This window comes from Anoplophora glabripennis, unplaced genomic scaffold (genome assembly GCF_000390285.2).
Source record: "Anoplophora glabripennis isolate ALB-LARVAE unplaced genomic scaffold, Agla_2.0 scaffold806, whole genome shotgun sequence".
Lineage (NCBI taxonomy): Eukaryota > Metazoa > Arthropoda > Insecta > Coleoptera > Cerambycidae > Anoplophora > Anoplophora glabripennis.
In genome coordinates this window covers 166,385-182,078 of record NW_019416892.1, presented here as the reverse complement: position 1 = coordinate 182,078, position 15,694 = coordinate 166,385, and the positions used below count along the sequence as shown (strand labels likewise).

Sequence of the window (15,694 nt, the reverse complement as noted above, 5' to 3'; positions counted from 1 at the left end):
ATGATTTTTATAAAAATAATATAGAAAAATGAGAGGAATTCAATTATCAAGGTTTCATTAAAACATTATAAAGCCCTTTTCGGTCTATTACGACTCAAAATTTTCCACATTTTGATGTTATACTGTATATTCATGTAAATAATAATATCGATGGTAGGATATAGGTACATAATCCACAATCCACTGTTCCTGGGTAGGTATTAGTTTTAATAATTACGTGCTAATAATGTTTAAATAAAATCTTGAAATTTTTATTTAATAGTAATTTATTTATTGTATTCATATAATATAGAAAAAAATATAGATACAAATAATTATTTTTTATGTTTACAAAACGTGTTTATTATATTTTCATAATCATCGTATTATTAAAGTTTTTCACTTTTTTATATCATTGGTGTTTTCACTTACAATATATTTGAATAAGTATCGTTGTCCATCATTTTCAAATCAGTGTTTAACTAATTGTAAGTAGGTACCACTGTTAAATTAACAGCAAATAATGACTTATGGTTGGTTAATTTAATTTTTAAAATGTGTCTGCAATTTCATAGCTATCCTCGCAAGAAAATGGATCATTTTATTTATCACAAAATCCGTCAAAAACATAAAAATTAAAAGATAGGTATAGGGAGGTGTAATATGGATAGATGTGGAGTAAATTTCTACAACAGATTTTTATTAAATATACAGGGTGTCCCATTTAGAAAAACCAAGTTTTGGCGGTTCGGTCAATCAAATTCGACAATAAATATGAAATTGAAATAGGTCGAAGACCATTAGACCATTAGAGATACATATAGGGAAGCTTTATAAAAGTCCTCTAAAAATATGCGTAGAATTCAAATATACAAAAATATACAGGATGTTCCATTTATAATAAGCAAATAGGTGGCGACTACCGGTATAACCGGAAGTACTACAACAATGGCATTATTTTATTTAAACTCTAAATAAAACCTCCAAAACCACCAGGTCAAAAATTTTCAAAATTCAAATCGAAGTAGTCTCCGAAATATTCTAATGGGTCGTCACCGCATGACAGCCTGTATAATGAATTGCAAAGTGCGATTTTTAATTGTTTACTAAAGGAAGAAATTTTTGAGAGCGAAATCAGCAACTATGCTATAAAAAAGCTTAATACATTTTTTAATAATGCGATGATACGTTTTATAAATATCAAATAATAATTATTTGTATCTGCATTTTTTTCTATTTTATATGTAAACAATAAATAAATTACATTAGGACATAAAAATTTCAAGATTTTAAACATTATTACCAAGTAGTTATTAAAATTAATACCTATTAACAATAGAATATCTACCATCGATATTATTTACATGAATATAGAACAATGAAATGTGTGAAATTCTAAGCAGTCGTAATAGGCTGATAAGGCTTTATAATATTTCAATGAAATCATGATAATTGAATTCCTCTCATTTTGCTATATCGATTTAAAAAAAATCATCAAAATCAGAGCCGTAGAAGCCGAGATATTGAACGCCGAAGAGGGCACGCTCTTTTTGAACGCGCGATTTCAATTTCTATCATTTATCCCCTTCCCCCGGTTTTGCGGCTCAAATGGTCGGTTTGACGATATTCACTGAATTTTCATATAAAAAGCACATGTGCTATAATATTTATAATAGCACATAAGAAAAGTTCTTAAAAAACCTACCAAATTGAATTTTTGTTGTTGTTACATTTTGCATAGTTTTGCAGCTACAGACACTTGATATCTCGGAACTTATGTGACCGATTTGAACGTTCATTTTTACAAGTTAAGCGTCTTTCCGAGAACTATTTTTTAGTACTTTGGTATATATTCCAACCCGCAAAACCACTTCACGAAAGTATTTGTTTATAAAGTCAAAATTTTTCGAATTTTTAAAATCACTCCAAAAATTATTAAAAAAAAGAAAATTAATATTATAACGACTCTATATGATAGTTAATGAGTCCAAGTATGTGTAAAAAAATCAGCGCCAATTAAAATGTCTAACTTTAACCCCGGCACTGACGCAAAGAAATAACGACATTTCCCGCTCAAATTTAGTAACAAATTGTCTCATACCAAAACTATCAAACCGATTTCGATCGGGTTTTGGAATTTCGTTTTGTAATCCTTTAAAGTACTTACATCTACATTTATAGTAGAATTGGACAATTTTTTACCTATCAATTGAACACTTCAAAATTACCTCGATTTTCATCACTTTCTTATGCTGTTTTGGCTATCTAGCAACAAAAATATGAAATGCGCAGGTATCAAAACAATTCTGTCTAATAGCAAAGGACCCCGCACAAATCTTATGGAAATTGGGTCCCGGTCAAATTCGCTGAATTTTTGATATGTGATAGAGTTCATCATACTGGTCAATTGTCTCAATGGCCACAAAGCTCAAAAATGGATAGTTTGGCCGGTACAGAGCTTTAAAGCTCCGAATATCCTCCACGGATTTATGTATATGCGCAGTGTGTATAGACTTTTGAAATAGCCTATTTCATTTTTTTTATTATCTAGGTTTATATTTTTGAGGTTGCTGAATTCAGATCTGTTGTTAGATTTTCAAAATTGACAGTTGGCAGCTGTCAAATAGCTGTCAATGTGCTATAATAAAGCCAAAAACTTGTTTTTTTATGTTTTATCTTTCTTTTTTTTTAGTTCGATAAGTTCAAAGACGATATCAAATCAATAACAATGACTATCGGCAGCTGTCATTTAGCTGTCAACAATTCTTCAAAGTCCGGTAATAAAGTCAAAAAATTATTTTTTGTTTATAACTTCAAGTTTTTTAGATAAGTGAATATAAATATGATATAAAATTATGTAGTCATCAGCTTACAGCTGTCAACAAGCTGTCAACTAACTGTCAAAATGCAATAATAGAGCAAGTAACTTATTTTTTGTGCTTAACTTTGTGGATAAGAAATCAAACATGATATAAGTTTATGACATCACTTTTGAACTCAGTGATCTAAGCAACTTAAAGCTTTTTAAAAAAAGTAACTTTTTGACTTTATTATTGCATTTTGACAGTTAGTTGACAGCTTGTTGACAGCTGTAAGCTGATGACTACATAATTTTATATCATATTTATATTCACTTATCTAAAAAACTTGAAGTTATAAACAAAAAATAATTTTTTGACTTTATTACCGGACTTTGAAGAATTGTTGACAGCTAAATGACAGCTGCCGATAGTCATTGTTATTGATTTGATATCGTCTTTGAACTTATCGAACTAAAAAAAAAGAAAGATAAAACATAAAAAAACAAGTTTTTGGCTTTATTATAGCACATTGACAGCTATTTGACAGCTGCCAACTGTCAATTTTGAAAATCTAACAACAGATCTGAATTCAGCAACCTCAAAAATATAAACCTAGATAATAAAAAAAATGAAATAGGCTATTTCAAAAGTCTATACACACTGCGCATATACATAAATCCGTGGAGGATATTCGGAGCTTTAAAGCTCTGTACCGGCCAAACTATCCATTTTTGAGCTTTGTGGCCATTGAGACAATTGACCAGTATGATGAACTCTATCACATATCAAAAATTCAGCGAATTTGACCGGGACCCAATTTCCATAAGATTTGTGCGGGGTCCTTTCATAACAAACAATTTCATCAGTAATAGTTTTTTCTGTAAACTGCATATTTAAGTAGTTATATTGGAAAATGTTAGAAAAAACGTGATTTTTGAGTATTTTTGCAGTTTTTAATTTTTTCTGCAAACAGCACAACTTTTTTTCTTGGCGCAACCTTATATTTTCATGGTTTATATTATTTTCGACCGATTTTTACTAATATCTAAACTACGTCAAGCAGCATCCATGCCAATGTGTAATTCTCCTGAACTAATTGTAATTACTTAGTAAATTTATTTAATAATTTCAAGAGGATCAAGACCAATTTAAATCGTGTTTAATAGTTTTTTAGACACGGTTGGCATTACATCTTAAAATTTAATGTCACCAGAATTCAGTTAAAAGTTGTTGAAAAATTAGAGCCAGTTCTATTTTTACAATTTCATCATGAATTTTGTCATCAGTAGATGACAATTTTGTGTATTACACAACTATTAATTGATGGTAAAAATATTTATCAATTTTTTTGTCTCTAAAAAGACCATTAGATTAACAAGTATGATCTGTCTAGAATTATAAAATTACCATTTCCAGATAAAAAATTAAGTACAGTAAAACCTCGATTATCCTTAATTGAATAACTAAAAATGTGTTTTGTTTTAACCATTACTGCAAATAATTAAATTCTGAAAACAGTGTTAAATTTTCAGTGGCTATCACAGATTATATTTTCACCTGTTTTCGAGATACTAACAGTTGAAAATCATTTTCCTGAAACTTCTCGGATGATATATGAAAAATTTACTTTATTTCTTCAAAATGAATGTATCTAAAATTATTTTACAGAATGAACCAAATTTATGAGATAATTTACATCATTGGTGTTATGTAAATTTTGAGACATGTAAAAATATTTTGCGAGTATTTTAGTTTATTTCATCATATTCTACTTTATGACAATGTATGTTATTGCAGTATAACTATTATTTGCAAATACACACAATCCTCAATTTACAAATGGATATCTACAGGGTGTAAGGAGTTTGACTGCCATTACTTTAGCATGAGATAGAGTAATCATAAATGAACAAAAAAGTTGTATATTATAGTGGTGTAAGATTAACAGTTTTCAAAATACAGCGAGTAGTAATATTGGGGAGTTTCATCAGAACGTAACAACAGCGCTTAGCCTAACGCTACACAGCGGATGCATACCACTTGTGCACGCAGCAGACTTGTCCTAAGGAAAAATGTAACGACTATTATTGTGAAACATTAGTAAATTTCAATTTTTTTCCAGTTTTTAAATAAATAAAATAAAATGTATCGATTTTGTAGTACGAAGATAGTGTTGTGCTTAAATTTTAGCAATTATGAATCTCTTAAAACATAAACTTAACTTTTAATCAAATTATGAATTTGAAAAATATGTAATAGAAGTACCCAAACATTCACATCATCCAAATAATCATACGTATTAAAAATAATTTAGGTATTTACCAAAAAAGCAAAATTCAGTAATTTTTAAACTCACAAGTATAAAACAAACTACAACATATGCTCAAAATGTCCACCATCATTTTCGATGCACGTACGACACCTTCGAATCCAATTTTCGCGCACTCGCTGGAAAATACCCGGATTTATCCTTATTTGATGGGCAACGGTAAAAATTCGTTCTCGCAAGTCTTCGATTGTTGCAACTTCGCTGGTATACACTAAGTTCTTCATATTTCCCCATAAGTATTTTAAATATTCAACTACGAGTCGACTTGCATGCAGGTGCCCCATCATGCATGAACCACATATTTGCTCTTACTTCCAAATGTATTTCTTCCAGCAATTCCGGCAAAACATTCTGCAAAAAATTCAAATATGCCTCTTCTGTCAATCTGCCTGTTAAGATAAAAGGTCCTATTAGATTGTCTCTTAATATTCCACACCAAACATTTAATGAAAAACGATGCTGGAAATTTGATGTCTGTATATGTGGATTTTGTTCTGCCCAGTTATGAAAATTATGTGCATTAAAAATGCCATTTCTAGTAAAGCATGCCTCATCTGTAGCCAAAATTCTTGAAATAAAATGGGGGTTACGGTCAGTTTTAGTTAAAAACCATCTACAAAAATTTAACCAAGGGGCAAAATCGGCAGCTGACAATTCTTGAACCCTCTGTAGATGATACGCATATAACAACTGCTCTCGTAGAGTCCTGTAGACAGTCCAGTGAGACACTCCAACTTCTCGAGCTATGCTTCGAGTACTACGCCTGGGGTCTCTTTCAACAATGTTTAAAATTTATTCTTCCGCATTGACATCCACTTGTCGGTTTGGGCCATGATCAGGGACGAGGAATCACCCTACCAATTTCAAGAAGACGTTGTGAAACTTACACGAATGTTCTTCTGTTACAGCCCTTACACATGAACATTGTTTTGCCGATCGACATTTTTACCAGTCGTTGAAAACCGCGCGGGGAACCTTTCACATGGCATTGCATTCAAATGTTACTTTAGATGGAACGTAATGGCTAAAATTGACTTCCATGTTTCTGCGATTCCTTTACTAGAACTGTCTCTGTAGCTGCCAGTCCTGTATTTGTGTCTGCGATCGGTGTGTTCGCTGTTTTGTGTGTAAACCTGCATAAGCTACTATTCATTGAAGCCTGTATTATATTTTATGGTATTCTATGCACACAGTTATGTCAATATTCCTTAATTAATTGAACTTTTGTACATCAAGTTGGAGATTTTGATAATTTTTTCTCGGAAATGGTTGAGTGTAGGACCCATGTCATATAAGGTTTTTTGTTTATTTTAATGTATTTATCGTCTATTAAAATTAAGACAGTCAAATTTCTAACACCCTGTATATCAACTATAATAATTATGCCAATATATTAAGATTTCAGTATTAAATATTTTCTGGGTTTATCCCTAGTGGCTATTAGTTTACAGTATAAACTGAAATACCTCGTTTTACTCCTCAAATTCTCTTTATTCTACCATTCAATACAACTATTTATACATTCCGCTGTTTGACTATTAATTATTTTGTAACAATTCTTTTGCTGTTTAGTTTCAATATTTTAAATTTTTTGCCCTAGTTCGTAACTAAATTATTTCCTTACTTTTGGATCTGTTACCGAGTCATTGTTCAGCTTCTCCTTTATGCTACCTCTACTTAATCACAGTGGTGGCTCGTGACATTGAGAATAGGTGAAGCATATTCATTGACTAAAATAAAAAAAAGCGCCGCTGGCGAAAATTTTCAAGGGCAAACGGCTTTAAATGAATCTGGAAATTTTTAGTTACATTTGCAATATTACCAAAAAACTGATGTTCGTGAGAAGGATTTTCATTTAGACTTTATAAAAAATAGAAATATTAGTTCGGATTGCGGACTTCTGCGAACATTACGCACACCCTACATGTATATTCCAAAGAAACTTTGTGGTTACGACAGTCTCGCGTGACATTCCCAAAATTGTTAAATCCCTTATTCCACACGCCCGACTACACCCACAATTAAACATGGCATACAGAAAAGTTTTTTTAAATGAACACCACACAACCAGTTATACTCCGAACTATTCATTCCGAAACTTTCGAACGTACACGTTGTCATTTGACTTCCCCTTTTCCCATATCGAGAGAATAAGGCATTGGGCCACGTGTATTGTATAAACTGTTAAAGGCACTGGCAGGCAGGCAGGCAGGCGATGACGCGATGGGTGATGCTGGGCTGGATGCTGCTTCCGTTATCGAGAGAATAAGGCACAGGTCTCTCGCAATTTAAAAAATCCTGTTTTTCCTCAATTTTCCATCTGGAAAATGGCTATAGTATAAACTACGTTAAAATTAAAATTAACTAATGTTTAGAATAAAAATTATTAAAATGTTTTATTTTTATACTTTCCAATTTGACCCTAATAAAATCTCTTCAGAAGGTATCAAACTCAACATTAGAATTATTTTTCTGATAACTTTTTTTGTCAAAGACACACCCAAATAATGATTTGAGCTTGAGTATGTAGAACTAGAATGAAAATACATTGATCTGAATGAAAGAAAACGTAGAACTATTCATGTTACAATAAAAACCTATTTTTAAATGTAGTTTTACATTTTCCCGCTTCCCTAACATATCCAATACCATATATTTCTGATTGTTATGCGAACAACGCTATTACTTTTCTGATATGTTTCAGATTATTTCTAACGGGTTAACCTTTTCATATGTATGGGAGTTATTGGTCAATCCAGATGATTCATCATCTATAATTAAAGCAGAATTTTCTGTGAGGTACAAATTAGATGAAAACGATAATGACAATAAACTTTACCAGTACTTTTTCGATATAAGTGACTGTCAGGTAAGCAAATATATTTATTTTTTTATATACAGTGTAAACTCTTTAACGAATTTTAAGGGACTTTTTTTTTCGTTATAGAGTTTTTGTTATATAGAGGGAAGAAGGAAAAATAATCAAATTTCACCAAGTAAATAATTTCCAATTTTATTATGTACTTTCAATACGTAATTAAATTATTCCAAACACATATATTCTGTTAAATTTGCCTGACGTTTTTTTGCTATGCCAATATTTGTTTTGTATTTTCTTAAGTATTTTATGCATGTCTTGGGATGTGGTGGAATCATCTTCATGAAACAATAAGAATTTTTCGATGAGTTTGGCAGCATCAAGTGTTTGATGAACAGTTGGTGATGGTTCAGAATCGCCCACTTGATCATCTTCATTATCTTCATTTGGTTTCTCTTTACTTTTTGACACTGAATCAATAATGTCTTCATCAGTGAGTGAAGCGGTTGTGGCCAGATCCTGATCTATATTTTCATATGTTTGTAAATCTTCGCAGAAATGATTCGGTTGTATGCTGAACTGTTTAATCCAATCACTCAATGGTAGATTGTCCTCACTGCCAAACTGCTCTGTTTCCACTGTCTGACTGTTACATAGTCCCATGTGACAAAAAAGAATGCTGTATGGTTGCTGCTGTTACCTCTTTCCAGGCTTTTGATATGACATCTCGCGCCTCCGTTCATTTTACCATAGGTAATGTTATGACGGTGCTTAAATTTTCCAAGCCAACCTTCTGATGCTTTAAAGTCAGTAATGCCTAGCTGTTCGGCAAACTTCTCAGCCTTGGCTTTAACAATTGACCCCGAGATGGGTATATTATTCTGACGCTGATCTAAGGCTTCGAATTTTGGCTTCCTTAATTTTTTAGTAGACACTCCCTGTATTTCTGCCTGTAGAATTGCTTCTTTATTTTTCCAAATGGTAGCAACAGTAGATGGACTGAACGTCTTCCAACATTACTTTTCTTTTCTCCTTTTTCTATCGCAGGTATCAAACAAACTTTTTCGTTAACATATAACGTTTTTGTTTTACTGGCCATCTTGACAGTTTTAAAGTAGGTTTACGACTGGTAATACACAATAGGTGCCTAGTGCGTTTAGTAACTGAGTGCAAAATTTCCTAGAAACAATGTAATCCAAGAGTAATGGCATACGTGTTCGAGGCAATTAGCAATAACAAAAGTAAGGCAGTTGTTTACGACCTCAGGGTCTTTCTTAGAAATTTCGGCACCTCAAAGATTTAGTCGGAACCTTTTGTAAGCTGATTATAAAAACAACTAATACTTCTGTAAATATTTGCTGGCGTCTACATATGAACATATTTCTTCGTAATAGAGAATGGCTGTTGCGCTATAAAGAGTGTATTAATGTATGGGTTTTGACATAAACCAACCAAATTGACCTAATTTCTATGTTATAGGAAGTTTTTCATTATAAAGAATCACGTTATAAAGAGTTTACACTGTAAATATTTCATGCGGCATAATCTTTTATTGCCCACATGTTATAAAAACAGATGTTACTTAAATAACTTTTTAAACTTCAAAATATCGTATTAAAGTGTTTCTCCAAAATTAAGTTATACAATAATCTGTAGGATATGATTTTTCTTATGAAAATTTCAGACTCTCTATATATTAGACGCCAACGTAGAACCGGCCAAAGGGAGTGAATTTTGTAGAGTTGGTATTGTTTGCCATTTAAATCTTTCTATGAAAAACGCAGGTCGAACTCTGCAGACAAACAATAATGTGAAATCCGTAATGTACGAAGTACTTGCAGAACAGAGTGTGTGGGCAGTTTGTGGAAGAACAGCTGGTGTGGTATGTTTTGATACAGACGAAGAGCTGCAAACTGTGGTGTTGGATGTAATGCCTCTTACCAGCGGTCATTTACCCTTACCTCTGGTTAGAATTTCCAAATATATTCCAGCGGAATTTGGGAGTTCAGGTGAGAATTGCTTCTACCTAAAATTTAGTATTATTGCAATTTATATTTTAAACAACGTCCAGCAAGCAAACTAGGCGCAAGTGTTAGTGTTTATTTTCAATATAATAAAAAAATCCGGTGGTCAAAAGTTTGTTGAACAGTTAAGTTAAAGCAAATAAAATTCATTAAAGTGATATTAGTCAGGGTTCATAGTTCAAAAGTAATAAGTAATAAGAATTCCTTGACTTCTCCAGGTTTTCCTTGACTTATAAAAAAAATCCAGGTCACTTGTAGTTCATTTTTACATACTAATTGGTGTTTATGCATTAAATTTTTTCTCGACTGGACTCCATTATCTTTTTTATACCCTAACAACCTCTTATAAAGGTTTCAAAACCACAAATAGTTTTCTCTTTCAAGAACCCAGGGCCGACTTTCACAAAATTTCCAGTTGCAAACATCAAATTCCCTGACTTTCATGAATCTTTTTAAAATACCCTTACTTTTCCCGGTATTCCCAGTTTTCCCGGCCGTTACGAACCCTGTTAGTGTCAGTACGAAATTTTCCTTATATTTTTAAGAAATTTTTCTTTATTTCTATCATATAGTAATGGTTTGGGACACAGTTTTCAGGAGTCCATTGAAAAATAAAAAGTTTACAATAAAAGATAAAATTCATACTTATCAATAGAGATGCCCAGTAATAAACTCTATACTCTATAGCAGCGGTCGGCAACTGACAGACCGCGGTCCAGATCCGGACCATGGAAGATAAAAAACTGGACCGCCAAAAATTTTGTTAAAGTATAATTACTCAAATTATTTAAAGCATATTTTTCTGTAGATAACAATACGTTTGAGTGCCTTCCTTATAATTTTTTAATGGTTAGTAGGTAAAAAAACTGGCTCAAGACTGCAAAGGTAATTTCTTCCATTGATTTTTTAATTTTTAATTCAAATATGCCTGTCTATTGTATTTCATTTCATATTATTTTGTGAGTGCAACTTAAAATAAAAAATTTTCTGGACCTCGTTAAAAATTTTCAAAAGTAACCCGACCACCTAAAATTAGTTGCCCCTCTATAGAATTGGTTTTTATCATACAACAACAGCACATGAAAGGGAGTAGATAGAATGTCAGAAAAACGTTTCATATTACCAACAGAGTTGGTATTTATTTCTTTTATACAGGGTGTTCTTAAATAAGTGTCGCAACGAAAAACTGTAAATTATTCTTGAAAAATTAGATATTTTTTTCCTCTTCCATTTTTCACTCCGGGCTTTCGTGATACACTTTAATTTTTTTTTAGATTTTTGCCTATATCTTAGGAACTGTTTGAATTGCAGGGCCGAGCTTTTGTACACACATTACCACTATTAATAGCTACTTTTTCGCACCCTTCTCGAATTAATTGGACATGCCAGTGGTGGAGATTTTAAGGTATCATAAGGGTTTTTCCCCCTAACTTTTACGCCACTGGAAAAATTGACATTTGACGGCAAATTCTGAAACGCCAATGAATTTTACTCTATAGTCAACCGCCGGATGGGGATATCTGAAATGCATCGTTTATGAAATCCATGTCAATACTATTGAAGAGTTGACCGATAGGGGTAAAGCCGCAGCGGCAGAAAGAAACGTGATTCGAAGATGTAATGCGTGCATTGAAGTCCGCGAACGTATTTTTGTACAGTTTTTGTAGTCATTTTCTTGAAAACTGTCGACTTTAGGGCAATGAACCAAGAGAACTCTTTTTGTGCCCTATGAATTCAAGAAGGGCGCCAAAAGGTACCTATTAATAGTTGTAATGTGTGTACAAAAGCTCAGTCCTGTAGTTCAAAGGGTTCCTAAGATATTGGCAAAAAACTAAAAAAAAATTAAAGTTTTGACACGGTGTATCTCGAAAACGAAAGCCCAAAGAGAAAAATGGAAAAGGCAAAATATGTTTCTTTTTTCAAGAGGAATTTACAGTTTTCTGTTGCGACACTTATTTAGGAACACTCTGTATAAAGGGAAAACATGATCTGGATTGTGAGAATTTTATGTAAATATTTATGATTTTGAAAAATATTCTAAGCAAAAAATTCATTTTTATTTTCAGAAAAAGTATTTTTTAAATAATCTGAGACAAAACAATATTAAGACTAGAATGTTGAAACTGCCTATTACAAAGAATAAAAAATCGACCCATTTTTATTTTAGTATATCTTTTTAAAACGGAAAGATATAACATCTGACATAACTTTGGGAAAAGGATAAAGATAACAAAGTAAAAATAAAATGAAATAATCAAATATTTAACGGGTCAATTCGTAAAAATGTACAATTTTCGCATTTTTCAAACAAATGATTAATGTTTTATAGAATTACTGAGGTAGGTTAATTTCTAGTTTTCTAATAAATATATTGATGAATTCATGTTTTGTTAATACTTATTTAATACCTAAGTTATATTTTAATAAAATTAAGATATTTTCTTTTTTTTACTCCATTTTAAACGTATTGAGCTAATTCAAATTCAATAAATTTTTTCTAAAAAAATCTTATCAAATGAAGTGAAATAATGTTCTTCGACACTTGAAATCTAGGTATGTAAAATATATCTAACCCCTACAGGCAAGATTCCTAACTGCAGATATTGCCGGAAACAACTACTCTGTGGGCTACATGCCTCAATGAATATTGTATTATATCCCCAACATCCAGTAAACAACTGGTAATAAATAATTACCCGAAGTAAAAATGAAAAATGAAAGAACCAAGCCGCTGCGGATCCATGTTCATATGAACTTTTTATCTTAAAGTTAGTCAAAGATTTAACCTTTAAAGTTTATACAAGTACTGTATAATACAAAAAAAAAACATACCTGATATACTGAAATTATTAAATAATGTGATCAATGTAATGTATTTTGTATTTTTGTTGTTCTCTCACCTTTGACAAAGGTGAACACATAAAAAGCAGCTACTACAAAGAGATGTTTTTGTTTCCATATTTTGCTTAGGATTGTTTCACATGAAGTGTTGAAGTACAAATTGAAAGGTTTCATCGTTTCTGTTGTCTGGTTACATGTTACGTATAGCAATAAACCCTATGTATATTTGGTAAACATAACCTCAAAAGGTAAAAAATTTAGTGTGCAACTATTTAGCATAATTCGTTTTTGCAGAATTCTGTTGCAGGTGATGTGCACATAAAATCTCCTTAATACATCTTAACATGGCAAAAAGGGGTAAAGTCAAAAGATGAACTGTGAATCATGACGCTTATCAGAATTTTTAGAATAATCGGATTTTCACTTAAATCCGAGTTGCAATCGCTTGATAAAAGCCTCCTTTTAACGTGTTGCAGCAGGCAATACGCCTACGCAAATCAAATACGAGTTGGATTCTGTGTATGGGGACTCTGCACCATCATTTACCACAGTGAAATTTTGGGCAGCTGAATTTAAACGTGGCCGTAAGAGCTTGGGAGACGATGAACGTTCGGGACGTCCAAAAACTGCAACTACCGACGAAAACATCGCCAAAATTCCCCAAATGGTGCTAGACGACCGCCGAATTAAAGTGAGAGAGACAGCAGAGGTTATGAACATGTCAAAAGAACGTGTTTGTCACATATTAAATCAACATTTAAATATGAGAAAACTGTCCGCGCGTTGGGTGCCGCGTTTGCTCACGTTAGACCAAAAACGTGTTCGAATGAACATTTCCAACGCTCTGTTGGCGCAGTTTAGGCGCAATAAATCCGAGTTTTGGCGCCGATTAATTACTGTAGATAAAACTTGGATACATCATTATACGCCCGAAACAAACAGTCCAAACAGTGGACTGCAAAGGAGAAACTGGCTCCAAAAAAAGCAAAAACTGTTTTTTCGGCTGAGAAAGTGATGGCGAATGTTTTTTGGGATAGTCATGGAGTTATTTTAATCGATTGTCTTCAAAAAGGAAAAACCATTACAGGAGCATACTACGCATTACTTGACAAGCTGAAGGCAGAACTTGCGGAAAAACGGCCACATTTGCAGAAAAAAAATCCTGTTTCACCAAGACAATGCACCGTCTCACACCTTAGCGGTTGCCATGGTGAAAATCCACGAATTACGGTTTGAACTGCTTGACCATCCGCCTTACTCACTAGATCTAGCCGCAAGGGACTTCTTTTTGTTCCCTCATCTAAAAATTGCGCTTGTAGGACAGAGATTTTCGTCAAATGAAGAGGCAATCACCTTCGTGAACAATTATTTTGCAGAGAAAAACGCCAAGTACTATTTGGACGGGTTACAGAGATGGGAGCATCACTGGGAGAAGTGTGTAGAGTTACAAGGACACTATGTTGAAAAATAAAAAAAAAAATTCTGAAAAAATGTCTTGTACCTTTGTTAGGTCGGAAACTTTTCAGACCACCCTCGTACAAGGACATATGGAAATGATTTTTCAAGTGTTCATGCCAATTGTCCATCCTTATATCTTACTGAGGTTTAGGACCTATGACATTCACAATCACCAAATTGAATAATGGATAGACATATTTATTAAAACCATAGAAAATCCGTAGATCCGACAATGAAACGATCTTTTAGAATAAAGAAAAAAAATAGGGGGTTGCTATTTAAAAAAAATGTCGATGACGTCATTACTCGCAAACAAATGACAGTTGAAAATCGCCTTTTCTACTAAAATATGTATTTTTTAAATTCAAAATCGACCTGTTTGAGGATTTTTCCCTAAAAAAATTTGTTTCGTTTTTACTGAATTTATTCCATACTTTAGGCATGTACTGTATTTAATACACATAAACTAATACACATGGTAACTTTAATTTAAATTGCGAATTCATAGTGTACATTTTGCTGTTACATTTGATGTTTTAATATTTATTTTTTTTGTCTTTGTAGAAAAATCAAATAAAGGGGATACCCATCCACGGTTAGAACCTTTCAGTCCAGGTCAAGTCTACAATAAGAGCAAAGGAAAGCAATTGCACGTAATAGCAGCCTTAACTGAAGGTTATCAGTAAATTTCCAAAGTCCTACTTGTTGATTATAAATTTTATAAAATTTATATTTAACTACTACATTACTTATATTAATTTGTCAAATGTTTGACTGATTTTGTGCCAATTTATGTTACTTGCCGAACATACACATATAGGTAGGTATATGTACACAGATATATGATTTTTTCTTATTTTATTGATCATCACTGTGCAATATGTGACTCCAAACATGTCAGATATTAAGTATAAATAATTTTTCTTGGTTAAGGAGAATTGAAGAACTTGTAAGTAAAGAGTTTATTTTTTTATGTAAGGTAAAAGTTTATATTATGTCATATGTATGTTGTATATTATTGGTGTAAATATTTATTTCGGTATTTATAAGTGATATAAATAAATGTATATTTATTATTTGTTATGAAGTAGTAATGTTTATTCAATTCTTAAAATTTCCACTTTTGTTATTGCAAAGCTGTACATAAATGTTTATTTTTCGAGACCAAATATCTTTGTAATATTGAAAAGTAGTATAATATAAATACAAGTTTTATTTCAGAAATTATACCAAAAATTATTTTTCAGTAAGCGGCATATAATCACATGCAAAAAAATCATTTTTGATAAAAAGAAAACTTCATTATTGTCCATTTGACATATTCTTATTTGGAAGAAATAAAAACGTTTAGAAACTATAATTTTTCATATTCCTATTTCATTTATATTCCTAAATAGACGATAAAAGTTTAATAGAGGGGAAATACAATTAGTAGTATTGTCTT

At 32.0% G+C, this 15,694-nt stretch overlaps 1 protein-coding gene across 1 annotated transcript in view; it reads left to right on the top strand.

The window, feature by feature from the left end:
* LOC108914336 (trafficking protein particle complex subunit 10) overlaps positions 1-15,694 on the top strand; it is a 45,731-nt gene extending 30,037 nt beyond the window's left edge. Inside the window, exons 11-13 of the mRNA XM_018720129.1 lie at positions 7,814-7,978; positions 9,612-9,936; positions 14,815-15,694. Of these exons, the coding sequence (XP_018575645.1) occupies positions 7,814-7,978; positions 9,612-9,936; positions 14,815-14,936 (612 nt within the window). The 3' untranslated portion in view covers positions 14,937-15,694. The remainder of the gene's footprint in view (positions 1-7,813; positions 7,979-9,611; positions 9,937-14,814) is intronic.